Source organism: Hyla sarda, chromosome 2, assembly GCF_029499605.1.
Source record: "Hyla sarda isolate aHylSar1 chromosome 2, aHylSar1.hap1, whole genome shotgun sequence".
NCBI classification, from domain to species: Eukaryota; Metazoa; Chordata; class Amphibia; order Anura; family Hylidae; genus Hyla; species Hyla sarda.
In genome coordinates this window covers 426,128,786-426,152,714 of record NC_079190.1, presented here as the reverse complement: position 1 = coordinate 426,152,714, position 23,929 = coordinate 426,128,786, and the positions used below count along the sequence as shown (strand labels likewise).

The 23,929-nt window shown below is 46.4% G+C and overlaps 1 protein-coding gene across 2 annotated transcripts in view; it reads right to left on the bottom strand.

Annotated features, from left to right (window-relative positions):
• Positions 1-23,219, bottom strand: part of NSRP1 (nuclear speckle splicing regulatory protein 1) — a 55,202-nt gene extending 31,983 nt beyond the window's left edge. Inside the window, exons 1-3 of one of the 2 annotated variants that reach the window (XM_056558992.1) lie at positions 22,843-23,219; positions 10,094-10,181; positions 6,812-6,887 (exon numbers count right to left, since the gene is read on the bottom strand). In XM_056558992.1, coding sequence (XP_056414967.1) covers positions 6,812-6,887; positions 10,094-10,179 — 162 coding nt within the window. In that variant the 5' untranslated portion in view covers positions 10,180-10,181; positions 22,843-23,219. The remainder of the gene's footprint in view (positions 1-6,811; positions 6,888-10,093; positions 10,182-22,842) is intronic. The other variant, XM_056558993.1, reaches the window with a different exon arrangement.
• Positions 23,220-23,929: the final 710 nt, after the last annotated feature.

The window sequence follows — 23,929 nt, the reverse complement described above, 5'->3', positions numbered from 1 at the left end:
CGCTCGGCGGGACGTTCGGGTGAGCTCGTCCGGGCCATCTGTGCTGCAGGACCGTCCGGTGTGGAGGGATAGTCGTTCCGGGCTGTCCATCTTCACCGGGTGGGACTCTTCTCCGCGCCCGGCCCCAGAATAATGACGTTGCCTTGACGATGACACACAGGGACGTTGCGTCCCTGTGCGTCGTCGTCAAGGCAACATCATTATTCCGGGGCCGGGTGTGAAGAAGGGGCCCACCCGGTGAAGATGGGGGGGATGATGAAGGGGGGATGATGACAGGGTAATGATGAAGGGGGGATGATGACAGGGTAATGATGAAGAGGGGGATGATGACAGGGTAATGATGAAGGGGGATGATGACAGGGTAATGATGAAGAGGGGGATGATGACAGGGTAACGATGAAGGGGGGGATTATGACAGGGTAACGATGAAGGAGGGGATGATGACAGGTGATGATGATGATGAAGGGGGATGATGACAGGGTAATGATGAAGGGGAGGATGATGAGAGGGTAATGATGAAGGGGGGGATGATGACAGGGTAATGATGAAGGGGGGGATGATGACAGGTGATGATGATGACAGGGTGATGATGATGACAGGGTGATGATGATGAGGGTGTTAATGACGGGGGTCTGGATGATGACAGGGGGGATGATGTATTTCCCACCCTAGGCTTATAGTCGAGTCAATAACTTTTCCTGGGTTTATGGGGTGAAATTAGGGGCCTCAGCTTATATTTGGGTCGGCTTATACTCTAGTATATACGGTAGTTATGATTATTTTTTTTTTAAGAAGTAACATTAAATCAAACCTATATACCGTATATCCCGGCGTATAAGACGACTTTTTAACCCGAAATTTTCTTCTTATACGCCGGGTATTGGGGTCCGGCATAGGAATACTTATGATTATCTGCCCGGCTCCTGTGTGCGGCTGCAGGCGGGGGCCGGCCAGAGCATGTACAAACTAATAACTGTATACTTAAAAACCAGGGTGCCTCCAGCTGTTGTGAAACTACAACTCCCAGCATGCCCGGACCGGCAAAGGCTGTCCGGGCATGCTGGTAGTTGTAGTTTCACAACAGCTGGAGGCACCCTGGTTTTTAATATACATGAATTAGTTTTTACATGCTCTGGCCGGCCCCCGCCTGCAGCCGCACACAGGAGCCGGGCGGGCAGATAATCATAAGTATTCCTATGCCAGACATCCCTGTGTCCCGAAAAATCTTTTCGGGACATAAGGATGTTCGTGGGTCACTAACCATTCCCCGCCTGCCGCGCGTCCTCCTCCGGTCCTTATGCACTTTTCCACCTCTCTATGGTTGTACGCACGGGACACCAGTGACATCCCGTGCGTACAACCATAGAGGCTCAGGAGGACCGCAGGAGGATGAGCGCCGGCCGGGGCCTGGTGAGTGACCGGCGGCGCATCATCTACACTGTTCCGATCACCGCTCCTCTGGTCCCGGGACTGCTGCTATGGTCCATAGGCCATAGCAGTAGATTGTGACCCCGGGCCGGAGGAGCGGTGACCGGAACACTGTGGGGGGCAGTACACAGACATACAGCCTCCAGCCATACACTGTATATGGCTGGAAGTTGTATGTCTGTTGTCTGTAGGGGGAGCTGCCGACCTAATGTGGGGGGGGGGGGAGCTGCCGACCTAATGTGGGGGGAGCTGCCGACCTAATGGGGGGGGGAGCTGCCGACCTAATGGGGGGGGGAGCTGCCGACCTAATGGGTGGGGGGAGCTGCCGACCTAATGGGGGGGGGGAGCTGCCGACCTAATGGGGGGGGGGGAGCTGCCGACCTAATGGGGGGGGGAGCTGCCGACCTAATGGGGGGGGGGAGCTGCCGACCTAATGGGGGGGGAGCTGCCGACCTAATGGGGGGGGGGGGGGAGCTGCCGACCTAATGGGGGGGGGGGAGCTGCCGACCTAATGGGGGGGGGGGGGGAGCTGCCGACCTAATGGGGGGGGGAGCTGCCGACCTAATGGGGGGGGGAGCTGCCGACCTAATGGGGGGGGAGCTGCCGACCTAATGGGGGGGGAGCTGCCGACCCAATGGGGGGGGGAGCTGCCGACCTAATGGGGGGGGAGCTGCCGACCTAATGGGGGGGGGAGCTGCCGACCTAATGGGGGGGGGGGAGCTGCCGACCTAATGGGGGGAGAGCTGCCGACCTAATGGGGGGGGAGCTGCCGACCTAATGGGGGGGGAGCTGCCGACCTAATGGGGGGGGGAGCTGCCGACCTAATGTAGGGGAGCTGCCGACCTAATGTGGGGGAGCTGCCGACCTAATGTGGGGGAGCTGCTGACCTAATGTGGGGGAGCTACCTACTATTGTGGGGGAACTATACTGCCTACTTAATATGGGGGGGGGGGGGACTACAAGGTGCTGTACATCGCGGTTGGAGGGGTAGTCTTATACGGCAAGTATATCCCAAGCTCTTTATTTTAACTGTAAAAGTTGGGGGTCATCTTATACGCCGGCATATATGGTAAGTAGGGAATGATTTTAACCGTATGGACCTACAGAATAAAGAGAAGATGTCATTTTTACAGAAAAATGCATTGCGTAGAAACGGAAGCCCCCAAAATTTACAAAATGGCATTTTTTCTTCAATTTTGTCGCACAATGAATCCTGCTTCGCCGTGAATATTTTGGTAAAAATGACTAATGTCACTGCAAAGTAAAATTGGCGGCGCAAAAAATAAGCCATAATATGGAATTTTAGGTGCAAAATTTAAAGCGTTATGATTTTTAGAAGGTGATGAGGAAAAAATGAAAATGCAAAAACAGAAAAACCCTGCGTCCTTAAGGGGATATACTAATACTAAAGGTCAGCATCCTGGCAATGCATCTACCAAGGTATATGCCTCTATCTATTGATAGGGGATCATTGAGATGCTGCTACAGAAAAAACATTTATAACTGATGACATGACCAGTAGACAAGCTGCCCTTGGGAACCACATCTCGCAGCCCTAGAAATTCTTTTCCCAAGGGTAACCACAAATGTGGAAGGTGCCGATGTTGCAGCAGCTTTCTGGAGACACAGTTTATCCGTTTGGGCCAGACTGAATAAATTATCAGGGATTTTATCAATTGTAGAATGACATTTGTTGTACATGCGATAATACGTGATTGTCAACTATTATATATAGGTAGAAACCATTAAACCACTATTCAAACGTTTTAATGAACATGGACGCTCATTGAGAACGAAAACCAGGACTAAGAAGGGTTAATGCTCGTCATAAAGGAGGTGATCTTCATCAGATATTATTACAGTGCGAGACTGAGCTGATTTTGAAGACGAGAGCGCTCGGCCTAGCTGGTTTAAAAGAGCACAAAGATATTAATGTATTTACGTAATAGCCATGATTACATCTGGGTTATTTGCAATATGATACTGTGTTTTTGTGATCAATGTATTTGATTTGTGTTTTTATTGAGCACTTTTTCAATTTGTCTTTATTAATGAAGTTATTGTGAATGGTAACTATTTAAGGGGGTGGGGAGTAATGTTAGATTGAGGCTGTGAAAGCGAAACATTTGTTGTCGGTGCGCTGCACTTTGCTGTCAATAAAGCTGTGTTGGATCAGAGATGTGTGCAGCAGAACTTCTATTCCTCTCCGGTTGTTCCATTTGAGATGCTACTTCTGTTCCGACACGTGCACCGTTGGGATCCCGGGACACTACTGCGTGAGTCTGTGTACCATCCTGGCTATTAGACAAGTACGGCAGTGACAGCAATTTTTATCTTTATGTGACAAATAGGACAGTAATATATATATATATATATATATATATATATATATATATAGTAGTGAGATCTGGCAATGAGAAATAGGAGTTCTAAATCAGAGGGAGTCACATATAGGCTTCTCAAAGTTCCAAATCATTTCAATAGTGACAACACAGGTACAGCCGACTGCTCTTAGGTAAATCATAACTGTGAACAGCTCAATCTCAAGATCAGCAAGGAACTCCGCATAAGGCCTATACTGCTTTTATTACATCTGACTGCCATGTTTTTACTGATGCCTAAACTCACAATAGAACAAAAAGAGAAAAAAAAAACTGCAGCACCATATCTTCTCTCCAAAAACGACATAAAAACAAAGTACAACATTTTTAGATCAAAATTGACAGCATGCTTGAGAAGGGCACAATATTATGCACTTCGTTTATTGTAAAATAAAGGTTTTTTTGTGCTTTTTTACAATGAAGATATAGTACTGAAGATTTTCTCTTTTTGTTGATCCAAATGGGGGTCCGTGGAGGTCAACAAATGCCCTAAGGTTAAATGTACAGATGTTTTCTGGTGGTTTCCTAATCTCCCACCTGCGCACAATTTGTATGCACTGCACAGGATTGAGACTTAGTAACAGTGATCGTCAGGGTCTATTCACACTGCGCAATTTCCGCCAGCAGAATTCCACCTCAAATGATAGTCCAATACACTTCTATGGTATTCCGCACTCCCATTGACACGTCGGAATTTCCGTTAGCGGAATTCCACAAGCGGAAATTCCGAAGTGTCAATGGGAGTGCAGAATACCATAGAAGTGTATTGGGCTTTCACTTGAGGCAGAATACCGCTGGCGGTAATTCCGTCGTGTGAATAGACCCTCGATCAGGGATAAGTGGGGGAGCGAGGAAGCATTCCAGTTCTCAGCAGTTTTAGGGGCTTGAGAACACCTCTGACTCTTTGCACCAGACAATAAAAGCATTTTCTATGTTATGGAAGCACAGGTTCTATGTTTCTATGTTATGGAAGCACAGGTTTATGAAAGGTACTATGTGTCTCCTTGCCCTAACAGCTAGCTATCTAACAGTTCGAGTAGTTTGGAATGTGAATTGCAGCTGACAGATCCCCTTTAACCCCTTAAGGACTCAGCCCATTTTGGCCTTAAGGACTCAGACAATTAAATTTTTACGTTTTCATTTTTTCCTCCTCGCCTTCTAAAAATCATAACTCTTTTATATTTCCATCCACAGACTAGTATGAGGGCTTGTTTTTTGCGCGACCAGTTGTCCTTTGTAATGACATCACTCATTATATCATAAAATGTATGGCGCAACCAAAAAACACTATTTTTGTGGGGAAATTAAAACGAAAAACGCAATTTTGCTAATTTTGGAAGGTTTCGTTTTCACGCCGTACAATTTATGGTAAAAATGACGTGTGCTCTTTATTGTGAGGGTCAATACGATTAAAATGATACCCATTATTATATACTTTTATATTATTGTTGCGCTTAAAAAAAATCACAAACTTTTTAACCAAATTAGTACGTTTATAATCCCTTTATTTTGATGACCTATAACTTTTTTATTTTTCCGTATAAGTGGCGGTATGGGGGCTCATTTTTTGCGCCATGATCTGTACTTTTTTTTGATACCACATTTGCATATAAAAAACTTTTAATACATTTTTTATAATTTTTTTTAAATAAAATGTATTAAAAAAGTAGGAATTTTGGACTTTTTAAATTTTTTTTCGTTCACGCCGTTCACCGTACGGGATCATTAACATTTTATTTTAATAGTTCTGACATTTACGCACGCGGCGATACCAAATATGTCTATAAAAAATGTTTTTTACGCTTTTTGGGGGTAAAATAGGAAAAAACGGACGTTTTACTTTTTTATTGGGGGAGGGGATTTTTCACTTTTTTACTTTTACTTTTACATTTTTTTTTACACTTGAATAGTCCCCATAGGGGACTATTCATAGCAATACCATGATTGCTAATACTGATCTGTTCTATGTATAGGACATAGAACAGATCAGTATTATCGGTCATCTCCTGCTCTGGTCTGCTCGATCACAGACCAGAGCAGGAGACGCCGGGAGCCGCACGGAGGAAGGAGAGGGGACCTCCGTGCGGCGTTATGAATGATCGGATCCCCGCTGCAGCGCTGCGGGCGATCCGATCGTTCATTTAAATCGCGAACTGCCGCAGATGCCGGGATCTGTATTGATCCCGGCACCTGAGGGGTTAATGGCGGACGCCCGCGAGAACGCGGGCGTCGGCCATTGCCGGCGGGTCCCTGGCTGCGATCAGCAGCCGGGATCAGCCGCGCATGACACGGGCATCGCTCCGATGCCCGCGGTTATGCTTAGGACGTAAATGTACGTCCTGGTGCGTTAAGTACCACCTCACCAGGACGTACATTTACGTCCTGCGTCCTTAAGGGGTTAATGCCCATAAATCCATAATCCAGCACTTGGTCCCAGCTACCATCTTTCTCTCTCAGGCACAGACTGCTGGTGGCTCAGTTATCTGTCGCTACAAAAGACTAAAATATTATTTCATGAATGAGTTAACTCAACAGGAAACCCCATTAAGGGGGTATTCCACCACTTATAAAGTGGGACAGTTTATTAAGTGTTCTCTATTCTGTGAATAACTTTTTTTTTAGAAGATAATTCCATTAATAGAGTTTGGTTCTTGTTCTTAGATTACCCTGATGAGCGCACAAATAGTCAATCACTACACATAAAAATATACAGATCAGGTAAAAAGTAAAGCAAAATCTAATTTGTCCATGTAATAGCAACTCATTATGTGTGCAGCTAAGTGTCCTAATGAGCCTGTACGTGGTCCTGACAATGCACAGACCTACATAGGCTATTAGGAATATATAACAATTAGCTATGATTATACCGCTAACATTAAGTTTCTTAGCAATACGTGCGGAGAACGTCATACGCCAGGTTCTCTACTGATATAAACATTACACTTGGCCTTGTGGACTTTAGAAACTTCCCAGCCTTGGAAGCAACCCAAATAATAAATCACCTCTGTTATGACAAAGCAGTATCCTTCATATCTAAGGGGCTTTAAAAACGGCCTATTCTTCTGCCCTCCTAACCTGCTTTACGAAAAAACAAATGGTTCTGTCAGATTAGAGAATTTCCTTATACTGCCAAAAAATCTGCATGAAAACAAAACATATCCCTATAGTTTAACTCCCAGGGTACGGCCACATATTATTTCTAGAGCAGAAATGTGGCACTGGCCTTCATTTTTCTGCTGAACACATTTTAACATAAGTAGCAGATTGTTGTTGACTGTGGATATTTGTGTGGAATCGATGTCATATTTGAGCCATGTAAACATAACTTTGCACATATCATGCGACACCTGAATTAGTGACACATTCATGATAGTCTAAAGGAAATGTGTCTTCAAAAAAATGTCATTCTTCACAGGTTTTATAAGAATTTTCGGTGATACACCTAATTTTTATTTTTACTATCCAATTTTCTTGTTCTGAACTGATTCTTTTCAGGCAGTCTCCTCCATATCATTACAAGTATAATAGCTGAAGCTCCGGGCTCCCTCTTCTCTTGTCATAGAGCATGTCCAGAAGCCTCTCAAATACAAATGAATAGGCTCTGAACCAGACTTTTGTGCCTATGTCCATGGTGCCTACTAAAAAGCATGGCCGACATTCATCATTGTAGGTGTAAGTGAAGCATTTTTCTACACCTTTTTTTGTGTGCCGGTAATGTGTAGGGGAACCAACTTTATTAAATGGTCACAGAACATTTGATACATTTTGTGCAGGTCACATTTTCTGAAATTTCTCTCTTCACATACACCAAAAAGCTAAGTCAAGTCTGGGCTGGTTTAGTTTTAGAGACTTTTCAGTGGCAATGCGCCTTTTTACAAAAAGGCGCAGTTGATAAAACCCTTCCATATCATGTGCATTGCCAAAATCAGTGGATTGCAACTCAAAATAAGCAGCAATGTGTACACCAGAAGGTGCAAATAAACCCTGATTGCACCTTTTTTGCGCCTTTTCTAGAAACATAAAACAATCTTAAGACAATGATAAATGTCGGACCATATATTTAAATCTTAAAATGAATATAGAAAAACAAATAAATTAGACAGTGGGGCAAAAAAGTATTTAGTCAGCCACCAATTGTGCAAGTTCCCAGATGAGAGAGGCCTGTAATTTTCACCATAGGTATACCTCAACTATGAGAGACAAAATGAGAAAAATAAATCCATAAAATCACATTGTCTGATTTTTTAAGAATTTATTTGAAAATTATGGTGGGAAAATAAGTAATTGGTCACCTACAAACAAGCAAGATTTCTGGCTCTCAAAGACCTGTAACTACTTATTTAAGAGTCTCCTCTGTCCTCCATTTGTTACCTGTATTAATGGCACCTGTTTGAACTTGTTATCAGTATAAAAGACACCTGTTCCCAAACTCAAACAGTCACACTCCAAACTCCACTATGGTCAACACCAAAGAGCTGTCGAAGGACACCAGAAACAAAATTGTAGACCTGCACCAGGCTGGGAAGACTGAATCTGCAATAGGCAAGCAGCTTGGTGTGAAGAAATCAACTGTGGGAGCAATTACTAGAAAATGGAAGACATACAACTGATAATCTCCCCCAATCTGGGGCTCCACGCAAGATCTAACCCCATAGTGTCAAAATGATCACAAAAACGGTAAGCAAAAATCCCAGAACCACACAGGGGGCACCTAGTAAATGTCCTGTAGAGAGCTGGGACCAAAGTAACAAAGGCTACCATCAGTAACACACTATGCCGCCAGGGACTCAAATCATGCAGTGCCAGACATGTCCCCTGCTTAAGCCAGTACATGTCAGGGCCGGTCTGAAGTTTGCTAGAGTGCATTTGGATGATCCAGAAGAGGATTGGGAGAATGTCATATGGTCAGATGAGACCAAAGTAGAACTTTTTGGTAAAAACTCAACTCGTCCTGGAAAGAATGAATGGGGCCATGTATTGTGAGATTTTGAGTGAAAACTTCCTTCCATCAGCAAGGGCATTGAAGATGAAACGTGGCTGGGTCTTTCACCATGACCATGATCAAAAATACACTGCACTGGCAATGAAGTGGTGGCTTCGTAAGAAGCATTTCAAGGTCCAGATCTCCAGATCTCAACCCCATAGAAAACCTTTGGAGGGAGTTGAAAGTCTGTGTTGCCCAGCAACAGTCCCAAAACATCACTGCATGGAGGAATGGGCCAAAATACCAGCAAGTGTGTGAAAACCTTGTTAAGACCTACAGAAAACATTTGACATCTGTCATTGCTAGCAAAGGTTATATAAAAAAAAAAAGTATTTAGATGAACTTTTGTTATTGACCAAATACTTATTTTCCATCATAATTTGCAAATATATATTTTTTTAAATCAGAATGTGATTTTATGAATTTTGTTTCTCTCATTACGTCTCATAGTTGAGGTATACCTTTGATGAAAATTACAGGCTTCTCTCATCTTTTTAAGTGGGAGAACTTGCACAATTGGTGACTGACTAAATACTTTTTTGCCCCACTGTACTTACCAAACCCGATCCCTCACTGCAGCTCCAATTCAGCTCCTTCCGGTCCCCCACTGCTCAGCCAATCACTGACCGAAATGGGACACTGCTTCCGCCAGTGAAGAGTGGGTAGGTCCTGCTCCAATCGTTTATCGGCAAGAATATGGGCAGGTAAGTATAGTTTATTTGTTACTTCTACTTTTTCACAGTCCCAGTAATAAAAAAATTTTTGTCTTAATGTCAGAATACCCCTTTTAAAAGATCTCTGACAAGAAGGTTGCCCCAATAATAATGTGCAAAAAGGAAAAAAAGAAATGTCAAAATTATTACAGACTAGAAAAGGGTGAAAAAAAAAAAAGAACATTTCCATACCTGGATCTGACTAGTAAAAAATTCAATAAAATCTAGGCGATAGGTTCACTTTAATGTGTAGGCCGGTCTATGTTTAAACTGACATAAAAGTGAGCTACAAACATCAAAGTTCAAGAGCACATGTATGTGGTAAAGGCTCAATGACTCATGTGTTTTAGGCTTTGATCTGTGTGGGTCCGACTGCCAGGACCCCCACCGAGGACGGAGGTCAATTGTTCCCCAAGTCAGTGGCAGCACACATGTTCAGCCACCAAGTATCTAAACTTCAAGGATCTTTTCATCATGTTCTGCTACTTGACCATTGTGAATACAATAACTTCATCACATGAACTTTGTGGAATAGGGTTACATGGTAGTAGTAAAGCCCAATGTGGATAGCTGACTGTTCCTCTTACCTCCTCATCTGAATCATCTGCAAATGCTGAATGTCTGGGTAAACAAACATTTTTCTGTAGCAGTTTCTTAGGAAGAATAAGCCCATACCTGTGAAATACAAAATCCAGATGTAAATATTTGGGAAGGACTACACATTAGAACATAAATATTGTTCATTTCACAATCTTTGTCTAAAATGTCTTCAAGACAATTTTCTTGGAAAACTCAGAATGCTGAGTAAGTACAAATCAGCCTATAAGCTACTACAGTCTAAAAGTACGTGTGTGGTCTATATGCTCTCTAGCCTGGTTTAACCACTTAATTTTTCTCAAAAAGTCATAACGCTCTAAATTTTTTCATGTACAAAACCAATTGCATTTTGTAAATAAAATTAATCTATGTTAACATAAAGAAATAAAAAAGCAATTTTGCATATTTGAGGGGGTAAAGTTAAACTTTTTATATAACATAGATAATAACATTATATGTATATTTTGTCCCTGTAGCTATTGCCTGTGTGTCTGGAGGACAAGCAGGCCTCTGCGCACTGGAGGACAAGCAGGCCTCTGCGCACTGGAGGACAAGCAGGCCTCTGCGCACTGGAGGACAAGCAGGCCTCTGCGCACTGGAGGACAAGCAGGCCTCTGCGCACTGGAGGACAAGCAGGCCTCTGCGCACTGGAGGACAAGCAGGCCTCTGCGCACTGGAGGACAAGCAGGCCTCTGCGCACTGGAGGACAAGCAGGCCTCTGCGCACTGGAGGACAAGCAGGCCTCTGCGCACTGGAGGACAAGCAGGCCTCTGCGCACTGGAGGACAAGCAGGCCTCTGCGCACTGGAGGACAAGCAGGCCTCTGCGCACTGGAGGACAAGCAGGCCTCTGCGCACTGGAGGACAAGCAGGCCTCTGCGCACTGGAGGACAAGCAGGCCTCTGCGCACTGGAGGACAAGCAGGCCTCTGCGCACTGGAGGACAAGCAGGCCTCTGCGCACTGGAGGACAAGCAGGCCTCTGCGCACTGGAGGACAAGCAGGCCTCTGCGCACTGGAGGACAAGCAGGCCTCTGCGCACTGGAGGACAAGCAGGCCTCTGCGCACTGGAGGACAAGCAGGCCTCTGCGCACTGGAGGACAAGCAGGCCTCTGCGCACTGGAGGACAAGCAGGCCTCTGCGCACTGGAGGACAAGCAGGCCTCTGCGCACTGGAGGACAAGCAGGCCTCTGCGCACTGGAGGACAAGCAGGCCTCTGCGCACTGGAGGACAAGCAGGCCTCTGCGCACTGGAGGACAAGCAGGCCTCTGCGCACTGGAGGACAAGCAGGCCTCTGCGCACTGGAGGACAAGCAGGCCTCTGCGCACTGGAGGACAAGCAGGCCTCTGCGCACTGGAGGACAAGCAGGCCTCTGCGCACTGGAGGACAAGCAGGCCTCTGCGCACTGGAGGACAAGCAGGCCTCTGCGCACTGGAGGACAAGCAGGCCTCTGCGCACTGGAGGACAAGCAGGCCTCTGCGCACTGGAGGACAAGCAGGCCTCTGCGCACTGGAGGACAAGCAGGCCTCTGCGCACTGGAGGACAAGCAGGCCTCTGCGCACTGGAGGACAAGCAGGCCTCTGCGCACTGGAGGACAAGCAGGCCTCTGCGCACTGGAGGACAAGCAGGCCTCTGCGCACTGGAGGACAAGCAGGCCTCTGCGCACTGGAGGACAAGCAGGCCTCTGCGCACTGGAGGACAAGCAGGCCTCTGCGCACTGGAGGACAAGCAGGCCTCTGCGCACTGGAGGACAAGCAGGCCTCTGCGCACTGGAGGACAAGCAGGCCTCTGCGCACTGGAGGACAAGCAGGCCTCTGCGCACTGGAGGACAAGCAGGCCTCTGCGCACTGGAGGACAAGCAGGCCTCTGCGCACTGGAGGACAAGCAGGCCTCTGCGCACTGGAGGACAAGCAGGCCTCTGCGCACTGGAGGACAAGCAGGCCTCTGCGCACTGGAGGACAAGCAGGCCTCTGCGCACTGGAGGACAAGCAGGCCTCTGCGCACTGGAGGACAAGCAGGCCTCTGCGCACTGGAGGACAAGCAGGCCTCTGCGCACTGGAGGACAAGCAGGCCTCTGCGCACTGGAGGACAAGCAGGCCTCTGCGCACTGGAGGACAAGCAGGCCTCTGCGCACTGGAGGACAAGCAGGCCTCTGCGCACTGGAGGACAAGCAGGCCTCTGCGCACTGGAGGACAAGCAGGCCTCTGCGCACTGGAGGACAAGCAGGCCTCTGCGCACTGGAGGACAAGCAGGCCTCTGCGCACTGGAGGACAAGCAGGCCTCTGCGCACTGGAGGACAAGCAGGCCTCTGCGCACTGGAGGACAAGCAGGCCTCTGCGCACTGGAGGACAAGCAGGCCTCTGCGCACTGGAGGACAAGCAGGCCTCTGCGCACTGGAGGACAAGCAGGCCTCTGCGCACTGGAGGACAAGCAGGCCTCTGCGCACTGGAGGACAAGCAGGCCTCTGCGCACTGGAGGACAAGCAGGCCTCTGCGCACTGGAGGACAAGCAGGCCTCTGCGCACTGGAGGACAAGCAGGCCTCTGCGCACTGGAGGACAAGCAGGCCTCTGCGCACTGGAGGACAAGCAGGCCTCTGCGCACTGGAGGACAAGCAGGCCTCTGCGCACTGGAGGACAAGCAGGCCTCTGCGCACTGGAGGACAAGCAGGCCTCTGCGCACTGGAGGACAAGCAGGCCTCTGCGCACTGGAGGACAAGCAGGCCTCTGCGCACTGGAGGACAAGCAGGCCTCTGCGCACTGGAGGACAAGCAGGCCTCTGCGCACTGGAGGACAAGCAGGCCTCTGCGCACTGGAGGACAAGCAGGCCTCTGCGCACTGGAGGACAAGCAGGCCTCTGCGCACTGGAGGACAAGCAGGCCTCTGCGCACTGGAGGACAAGCAGGCCTCTGCGCACTGGAGGACAAGCAGGCCTCTGCGCACTGGAGGACAAGCAGGCCTCTGCGCACTGGAGGACAAGCAGGCCTCTGCGCACTGGAGGACAAGCAGGCCTCTGCGCACTGGAGGACAAGCAGGCCTCTGCGCACTGGAGGACAAGCAGGCCTCTGCGCACTGGAGGACAAGCAGGCCTCTGCGCACTGGAGGACCTCCTCCGTTAACTTCAGCTCCGGCCCGGCTTGGGGCATCGGTGGAGCTTAGTGACATCACCGCTGCTGGTACTCAGCAGAGGTGACGTCGCTAAGCTCAGTCCATGCCCCCAAGCCACTGCTGTTCTCTGCTGGCTCCCGCTGCTGGAGAACAGCAGCCGTGATGTCACTAAGCTCCGCCCATGCCCCAAGCCGGCCGAGGCTGAAGTTAACGGAGGAGATTACCGGAGATCCCCTGCACGAAACGGGGCAAGGCAAGTACCGTGGTCATCGGTACCGACAGGTCAGTGCAGGTGTCACTGGTGACAGATTTCCTTTAACATTTTATCTGTATTCCTCAGGTTGGTAGGATTAAAATAAAACTCACACTGTATAGGTAAATATGTTTGTTTTGCCTACACATGAATATGAATAAAATAAAAAGCGTAAATATTTACTGGCAAAGTTATATAATAATACTGTGTGAACGCAGTGGCAATACAATACAGCAATACAAAATACATGCCTGATAAACCAAGAAAATATTAAGTACAATAGCAATCACAAGAAAAATCAAGAAATAATTGCTAGGTCTGATGGAACTGAAAGGATAAACAGCCGCATAAATAGTGAAACTGCAGGAAACGGGTAACTAACATCCTTGGTCAATGTTTGCAAAAGAAACAGGAAAGATCCATCCATAAATCCAGAAGATTAGGCAACAACCCCAACGAGTATACCCACATGGCAGACCAGGACCCCTACAACGTTTCACTGCTAGGCTTCCGTTTGCCAGTAATTGTTTACAGCATTTATCTTATTCATACTGATGTGTGGCCAGCATAGGCAAAACAAACATTTGCTTGCTTTTTATTGTCTGATGTGACCAATTGTTATATTATCTTACCTCATGTGCAGCCAGGTGAAGTCTGTCTGTTGCTGCTCCTTTTAACTTACCGGTTAACGCTGGGCATCGCCAATCGGGCCGATGCCCGGCATTAACCCTTTAGACGTCGCAATCAAAGTTTAATCGCAGAATTTAAATGTGGGAGTTAAAAAGTAGTACAAGTAGTACCTGTCACCAAATAAACTGTTCTCAACTACCTCAAGCTATGTTCAAGTAAATGACAAAAAGGGGGTGCACAGATGGGTATGTTTTAAAATAATAAATGGACAGGGAAAGGTAAAGGACAAACAATAAAATCTAAAGGCATACAGTCAAAGGCATAAATAAAACGGCTGCCATACTCGATAGAACAAATCAAGGGTATCTTCCCGAACTGCTGACATCTTTTCAGAGAACATGATGGTATTAATCCGGTCAACCACCATCGAGAAGGAATGAAGAGGGGATCGCCATCTGGAGGCAATATGGATTCTAGTCGCCAACAATATAAACTGAGCTAATTTAAAAGGGGGCATATCTTACATGGGGAGGCCTGTCGCCCAGGAGACAAGCTGACGGGCCAATGTGTATTTAATATTGTAGAAATAAGGTCTACTATCTTCCTCCAGAGGATGATGACCACTGGGCATTGCCACCAAATATGACCCATGGATCCTGTAACAGAGCAACCCCTATATCAATCTGGGGAGACCATAGAATATATAGAGTGTAAACGTGCAGGAACACAAGTGCGATGGAGAACCTTTACAGCAGTCTCCACTAATGACACCTGCCAACTCCCCTTAGTTAGATGTTGACAACTGGAATGCCGCCGAGGTAAGGGGGAAAATGTAGTTCAGATTCCCATTGAGTCATGAAGGGGAGTTTTACTTCAGGAGGGGGATGGTTTAAAAAAAAAAAAAAAAAAAAGTATATCCGGGAAAGGGTATATAAAGCCTTGACTTCAAAATAAGTAGTGGAGACTCCAGAGGCAGACCCCGTTATGGAATTCAAAAAGATAAAAGACCTGAGAAAGTCTAAAAGGACTTAGACATTGGAGAGGAGAATCTGTTTCGAAAGACAGAAATAGACATGAGCTTTCGCCCAACTAAAAAGTCCTGTAGTCGAAACTATTTCTGAGAGTGCCACCAAAGTTCACAGGATACAGACCAGGGGGGAAAGAGGGATTGGAAAAAAGAGGAAGAGCTGGAGAAATAGGAGACTGTAGAGAAAGCTTGAAACTGACAGAACGCCAGAGGAGGAGTAATGAGGAAGAAGAGCAGTAGTAAGTAAGTAAGAGGAGGTAGTCATTGTGGGCCACATCAGGGAGCAGAGAGTATAGGGCACCACCAGATCATTTTCAAGTGAAACCCATCTAGGGTAACCTGACCTAGGATTAAAAAGTAGCAGCTGTGCCAATCTAGCTGCCTGGTAGTATTTGACAAAATTAGAAAGGAGAGACCACCCAGTGATTTGTGGTAATACATCATTTTCTTCCAGGTACGAGGCCGTAGGCCTCTCCATATAAATCGGAAGATATCAGCCTGAAGAGTGCGTAGACCCGAGACCCAAACGGGAATAGGAAGAGTACAAAAGAAGTAAAGGAGGCGAGGGAGGAGGACCATCTTCACTGAGTGAATATGACCAGTGAATAGAGCTGGGGAGAGGGGACATCCCTGGCAGGTACCGCGATCAATGAAGATAGGGGCTGGACTTGGAGAAGGGAGTTTGTGAAATGTCCGTGGGCCAGCGTAAATAGCAGGCAAAGCATTGACAAACGGACCCGAAAAGCCCATTCTGTGGAGGACAGCAAAAAGGTCCAGGAAAAAGAGTAAAAGGCTTTTTCAATATCAAGCCCCAGGAGAGTCAGGGGGGTGGAAGTAACCTCAGCCCAATGGACCACATTAAGCACTTTCCAGATGTTATCAGGGGCTTGTCGCCCTGGAATGAAGCCGACCTGGTCATTATGGAGCAGGCCCGGTAGAAGGGAGTTCAGACATCGAGCCAAGATAGAAGTAAAAAAAGTTTAGAGTCAAGATTAATAAGAGAGATAGGACGGTTTTACCATTGATACCTCTTCAGGGGACATAACCTTATTAAACCGTATGTTGGACATCATTTTTCAAACTGTATATGGGTTAAAATTTGCACACGTATTTTGATACCGTTTAGCCTGGTTTTGAGGAATCTGTTTTTCATCAAAAACCTGATACGGGAACTGTATTGCCAAAACTTGGTGTGAACCCAGCCTAAGAGGAAATTTATTAAGACTACTGGATAGTAAAACCTCAAGAGTGACCAGTAAGGCCAGGGTTGTATACTAACAGTTGCACTGTGCTTAATGTGGACTACAGAAACAGGATGTTGTTGCTGCTGCCGGACACCGATCAGAAGAATTCAGGTCCCTTGTCCCCTTAGTAAATAAAGGGGCAGCAGACACGATAGGCCACTGCTCCATTTATTCTCTGTGGAGGTACCAAACATAGAGTTTAGCGCATACAGAGTGAAAGGAGCAGTGGCCAACACAACTGATCTCGGTTCTTGTGAAGAGTGGTGTTAGCTGTCAGACACCCTCTGATCAACTAGTCATTCCTTATACTGTGGACAGATGATGACTTGAAATCTTGAGATAACCCCTTTAAGGTTTTTATAGGAGTCCCCTATGTGACCTGCCGTACCTTGGCTTCCATCTATGTAATTAAACTTTAGTGCTTGATAAACAGTCGGTTCGAAATTATATTTGTGTAAGGTACAAATGTGTTGACTATTGCTGCCCTCTGCAGGACAACGTTGGTTAAAACTTCAGAAAAATTAACAACTGTGCCCTCTCAGATTCATACTTATTTTATTTTAAGACAAGCAGAACTTACGCCAAAAGCATGTTCTTTAGGGGCTGCACAATAGATGTCACATAACAGTATACCTCAAACAATGCAGTGTGAACAAAGGGGTTGTCCTGGTTTTAAAAGGTCTCGGAATAATGTAAAGTAATACAAGACGTAAAATCCTTACCAACCCCTTCCACTGCTCCTGTACTTCCTAGTCCCTGATGACAAGGGCATGTTGCAGCCAAAAGGATGGGTTGGAGCATAATTATTTTTATTATTTTACAGCATTCTGTAAAACATGCACGCACTATGTCAATTTTCCACAAAGAATATGACTCGCAATATGAATTTTCCTGCTGCTTATAAAAAGCTTCTCACGTGTAACGCAGATATGTCAAAGGTTTAGAGATCTGTCAGAGACTCCGTGCTCCCCCTCCACTCTTCAGATGAAGCGCAGGCGCTCACTCGGCATGCAGCCCTTCTAATTGTAGGAGACAGGCTTCAAGTCTTTGGAGCACAATCAGATATGGTGGTGGGGGTCTCAGCACTATGACCCAGCCGATCTATACTTTTGACATGCCTGCATGACACGACTAAAGTATCCCACAGCATGTCACTTCTATTTTTTCCTGTGCAGATTTGACAGACAACATAGGGGCAATCTTGACTACATTTTGAAATCATGGTGACAAAGCATGAGCACGGCTGCTCCATTTATTTAGGAGACAGTTGACCTCTATTCTTGTGAGAGTCCAAGCTGTCAGACCTCCATTGATCAGCTAGATATCCCTTATAGCCTTTTAATCTTTGGATAACCTCTTTATCCAGGGGTCGATATAGAATTCATGGGGTCCCATATCAAAAAACTCAGAATTGCCCCCTTGTGCCCATACTGTTTTCCAATCTGTAGTCCCTCCAAATGGTAGTAACGCTTTCCCTGGTGCTCCAAACAGTAAATGTGGGTAGGTAAGTAGGTTTCCCATTAAAATATGTCTCAGTATTAAAGTAGTCCTCTCAATGGGCAGGTAACCTCCCAGTAAACTGGCAGTTTTCCATGGCTAGGTAGCCCCCAGTAGGCTAAAATAATAAAAATATATATCATATTTATCTTTCGCTCTGCTCCTGGTGTAGGCTAAAGTCTGAAGCTGTCTGCAGCCTACATGAACAGCTTGGTACTGCTCACTGACCAGGGGATCTGGGACAAGAATTCTGGATAACCCGACTAGTGAGCGGATCATGAAGTGGGCAGTTTGGATGGCTGCCCGCCCCTCCCACATAATAATCCGTGGGGTAGGGACGGGACTATCTGGTCCCTGCCCGGATTCCATAGCAGTTGCTTATCCATGCCTCTATGGTAGGTAGGCTACTGCATTTAACTCTTTCATGATGCAGCCAATTTTCATTTTTACATAAATTTAACAGGGAAATACCGTAAGTGTTGGAAATCAAGATCCCACTGATAATGGGCTTTACCTAGCAGATTCCTCTAAAAGAATTAACATTTTTTCGGTGGAATCCGAATCAGTGCTGGAAATTCTGTAGTGTGAACAGTGCAGGAGAATCCCACTGAAAACAATAGGACACTGCTGCTAGTGGATTACCCTCAGTTTCTTTTTGAAAATTCAGAGCGTAATTTCCTCAGTCTGCATGGGGCCTAACTCTATCAATATTTCAAATACAGACCCTTAGGCTAGGTTCACATGGTGGAATGTCCGCACCATTCCCGTAAATGTGGCATAACATGCCAGCGCTAGGACCGCTAAGGAAATGTGCCATCTCATAGACTGCAATGCATTCTGTGCAGAGTCCACAGAAAGAATAGACATTTTTTTTCTGAAAACATCGGAATTAGAATTTCTGCTATGTGAACAGCGCAGCAGAATCTCATTGAAATCAATGGGATTCTGCTGCTGCGGAACCTCTGTCCGGAATTACAAGGGCTTATTTTATGCGGAACCAATATGTAAGGACACCACTCGTTTTACCAAAAAGTCTACAGGGAAACAAAAAAATTATATTTGTGGGTTTACATTAAAAAAAATAGATTTAAAAAAAAAAATACTAAATTTTGTAGCTTTTGGGGGTATTTTTTTTGTAATAAATTATTTTTTATTGGATAACATTACAAACCCAGAAAAAAAAAATTCCATGTATCAAATAAGGTTTGTTTTCTTGATTCAGCTATACACTCAGTTTTGGTGTACATCGCTGCTAACAATTTAAATGTCAACATTGTTGGTATACAGTGAAATAGTGAAACTAAAAAATAAACAGAACAAAAAATGTTTCTTTTTTTTTTTTACTCCGTGTACCTTACAGCTCCAGCGGTGTGAGATCCCTACCAATCAGAACCACTTCAAGGCAACATGAGCTGTTCTCAAGCTTTTTGTTCCAGGACTTCATCATGGATTACAACTTCTGGAAGCAGGGTTGTTTTATTTTATTATTATTAGGGATCGACCGATTATCGGTATGGTCGATATTATCGGCCGATAATCACGATTTTGGGCATTATCGGTATCGGCAATTACCTTGCCGATAATGCCCCGCCCCCACCGCACTGCGACCGCCCCCCCCGACCCGCCGCACTGCACCGCGACGGCCCCCCCCCCGAACCGCATTTTTTTTCTCCCACGGTATGGATTTTTGCCCATACCGCTATACAGGTCGGGCCCCTCCCCCACCCTCCGAGTCAATAAAAAAAATTTAAAAACTTACCCGTAATGGTGGTAGTCCGGGCCATCCATCCTTCCTGTAGTGTCCGGCGGCATTCCGGCTGGAGGGTGAACCAGTCCGGGTTCTCCACTCCAGGCAGACGCCGGCCTAGTAACGCTGCATAGACGCCGCTGCGCAGCGACGCACCAGACATCACGGCGTAGCGGCGTCTATGCAGCGTACTAGGCCGGAGCCTGTCCCTGCAGCAACTGGGAAGGTGAGTCAGGGTTCTGGGATGGACAGGGGTCTGTATAATATACTATACCTACAGTAGGCCCTCCAGCTGTTGCAAAACTACAACTCCCAGCATGCTAGGAGTAGTAGTTTTGCAACAGCTGGAGGCACCCCTAGGCGCTGTGCGGCGCGGCGGGGGGAGCGGTGGCGGTGATAGGTCTCAGGACCCCCGGACAGGCAGGGGGAGAGAAGCGGGTGGCGGCGGCGGTCTATGGCACCGCAAAAGCCACTGCAGTGCATTGATTTAAAGCGCCCGCTTTAAATCAATGATCTGCAGCGGTGTCGCAGGGGGATAAATAGCCGATAACTTATACCGGAATATAAGTTATCGGCCCTAACCTCCACTGATTATCGGTATCGGCCCTAAAAAAAACGGTATCGGTTGATCCCTATTTATTATTATTATTATTATTTTTTTTTTTATATATATATATATATATATATATATATATATATATATATATATATATACAAAATCACTTCTTGCTACAGTGTAACCAGATTACACTGTTTCTTGCCATGAATGAGCAGGGCTGTATTTCTGCATTTGCCATTAGGCAAATTTTTGCACAAGCCATAGAAAATGGTGTACCAATATGAAATTTCAGAAAATGTGTGTACCTGCGCAAAATTCGTCAAATGCAGTGCGAACATTTAGTGAAGTTGCATTAGCACCACACAAAGTAAAGGTGGAAAAATCGTTCACCTGTGGGCTCTTAACCATGGTCCTCTAAATGTTGAAAAACTACAACTCCCAGCATCTGGAGGGCCGCAGTTTGGAGACCACTGAACTACACCAAAAATTATTTAAATTCCTCCCATTATCTTGTGATTGATTTCACCACGTTCTGATATTCACATATGCTTTTTGCTGCACATTTGTGACAGGTCTACATGACAAAATGCAAACGCTTGTGAAATCCGCCTGAGGGTATGCAGAATCTGGCAAAAAACAATAAAAAAAAATTCAGCTTGTAAATTCAGCTTCATGAAGAGAACATTGTGGTGGATGGAATTTCCACTGTCCCATTCACATGGCAGATTTCCTGCTGCAGAAATTCTGAATTCCGGATTCAGCAAAAAAGGACAAACACGTCAATTCTTATTGGGGAAATCTGCGGCAGAGTCCTATTGAAGTCAATGGGACTATGAATTCTGTCCAGAATCTGTGTGTTGTGCGCAAAAAATTCGGCACAAATTCTGCAAAACTGCAAAAAGATCTGCTGCCAGCTTGGCAGAACAGAAATTCAGCCGTGTGAACATAGCCAGTGGCCACGCTTAATTCTGCATTGGAATTTCGCAGAGATTCCGCAGCAGTACAGTCCCATTGATTTCAATGGGATTCTGCTGCACTGTTCACATAGCAGAATTTCCGCGCCTGAAACATTTAGCATGGAAATTTAAATTCCGGTGTCTGCAGATAGAATGGACTATGAAATGGCGCCTTTCCGAGTGGTTCGTTGTGCCGGCATGTTCTGCCGGCGTTCTGCTGTCAGGGGAATGTCCCTTGTGTGAACATAGCCTAAGGCGGAGTTCACACAGCAGAAGGTCCTCACTGCGTTTCTTCCACTTCTCCATGCAAAAACCCTGGCGTTTCGAGCCTAAGAAGCAGGGACTCGAGCCATGCCGGAGGAACGGGATGCCGATACCGGAGCAACGGGGGAACGTAGAAAGTTGAGTTAAATATTTTTTTTTTTTTTTTGCAGCAAAGGGAAGTTAAAAGATTTCTGCCGCATTTCTCTTCCCAAACAACTGGAAATAATCAGAGATTTCTGTGATTTTATTGTAGAGAACTATGGCTGTGAATCCACCTGACATCGCTTCATGACCAGCCCCATCCTTCACAGCAGCAGGTAGTGTAGTGCCGGGCGGTATACCAGTTCCTACCGAATACCGAAATTTTTGTCCTGCACGATATGAATTTTCCCCATACCGCAATATCGGTTGGGCCTCTCCCCGTCGGGAATGACTGAATTATCAGCCTAGCGCTGCGCTGTGCCCACATCGGGGAACTAATCATATGTGACCCCCGAGAGCTGTTCTGCTTCAACCCTCCCACCCCCAATTAATTATCAGCCCAGCGCCGCGCTGTCCCCATTGGGGAACTAATCACGTCACCTGCAAGCGCTGCCCTCCTCGTCCTCCTGTTTGTTGCCGTCACCGGCGCTGGAACTCTATACTGTACGCTGTATCCCTATGCCCGACTGCAAAAGATAAACAAAATAAACTGTAACTCACTTTTCCCCCATCGGAGAGCCGTCAGCCTATCACTGGACACAGCGATGTTCCACCTCGGCCGGTGATAGGCTGAGCCCACTGTCATGTAAGAAGTTGGCTTCTTACATGACAGTGGGCTCAGCCTAACACCGGCCGAGGCAGAACATCCCTGCGGCAGGCGATAGGCACAGGCGATACCGCACAGTATAGAGTGTCAGCGACGGCGGCCGCAACAAACAGGAGGACGAGGAGGGCAGCGCTTGTGGGTGACGTGATTAGTTCCCTGATGGGGACAGCGCAGCGCTGGGTTGATAATTAATTTGGGGGGGGGGGGGTTAGCAAATCAGCGCTCGCGGGTCACATGATTTTTTTTTTTGGGGGGGGGGGGAGAAATACAGATATATACCGTGGAGTTGTAGTTTTGCAACAGCTGGAGGCACCCTGGCTGGGAAACACTGTATCAGACATAATTAACACAGAGGAAGACAACAATGCATATACATCAATGATTTGCAACCTGTTGTGGAACTACAAGTCTCAGCATGCTCTGATAGCTGAGGTTTCACGACATATGGAGGCACGATGTACAGCTTATTACTATTAGGTATACAAAGGATCACAGCTCAGCCTGACTGACACGACCAAGTGACAATAGTGAAGCCCTGACAAGAGTAGATGTATATATATGTATGTATACAGGGCCAGGATGTATATACATCCTCCTCACACACTCCTAGGCTGTATTAGAGCTTAGAACAGGTCTGCTCTTCTTCTACTTACTGCTTCCCGGGAGCCGCCATCTTGCCTGCGTAGTGAATGTGCGCGAGGTCCACAGCAGCACATTGGGAGCAATGCGGTAGTTACGGTAACACAAAGGGGCCAAGAGAGTCTAGCTGCAGACTGGAGCTCCATTCTCAACAGGAAACATGTGACCTCCACTCCTATCACATGATCATCGCCACAGGTCCTTCAATCTCTTCTATACTTCTTTTTGGAAGAAACCCGCTGTCTTACTGCTAAGCTCTGCCCCGCCCATTTCTTTCACATGATCATCAAGGGATGCACCGGGCATGCTGGGAGTTGTAGTTTTGTGGCAGCTGTAGTTGTAGCTGTAGCAGTTGTAGTTTTGTAGCAGTTCCTTTTGGGGCAGTCACTCACTACTGTTGTGTGTTGAGATCCCTGCTCATCAGTGTGTCGCCCCAGTAGGTTTGTCACAGTGTTTTATCAGGATGGTGGTTACATGCGGAAGGTTTGTTATAATGGGGAAGATTTATCAAAACCTGCTCAGAGGTAGGCAACCAATCAGATGTCTGCTTTAATTTTTCTGAGGCCTGTTCAAAAATGAAAGAAGCAATCTGGTTGCTATGGGCAACTGCTCCACTGTTTCTCTACAGGGGCTTTATACAACTCTGCGCAATGCTTTCTAGCACTTTTTTGGGTGCTCTTCCCTGCTGCGCTAGCATAGGCTGTGGTTGCCAATTGCAAGAGAGGCCTGGACTTGTCACTGTTTAACCCCTTAACTTGGGGCAAACCTCTCCCCCATATGCAGTTTGCCCCTTGTTGGTAGGGCCAACTTGTAGGTATTTTCCCCCTGGATATAGCACCCCCTGTAGGTAATTTTCCCTTCTTTATGTAAGACACCCCCACCCCTTCTGTAGTATTTTTCTCACGGATATAGCACCCCTGTAGATAATTTTCCCCTCAATATATATATATATATATATATATATATATATATAACCCTTTAGACCAGTGTTTAACAACCAGGGAGCCTCCAGCTGTTGCAAGACTACAACTCCAAGCAGGGGCGTAGCTTGAAACCACAGGGCCCTGGTGCAAAAAAAAATCCTGGGCCCCACCCCCTGAC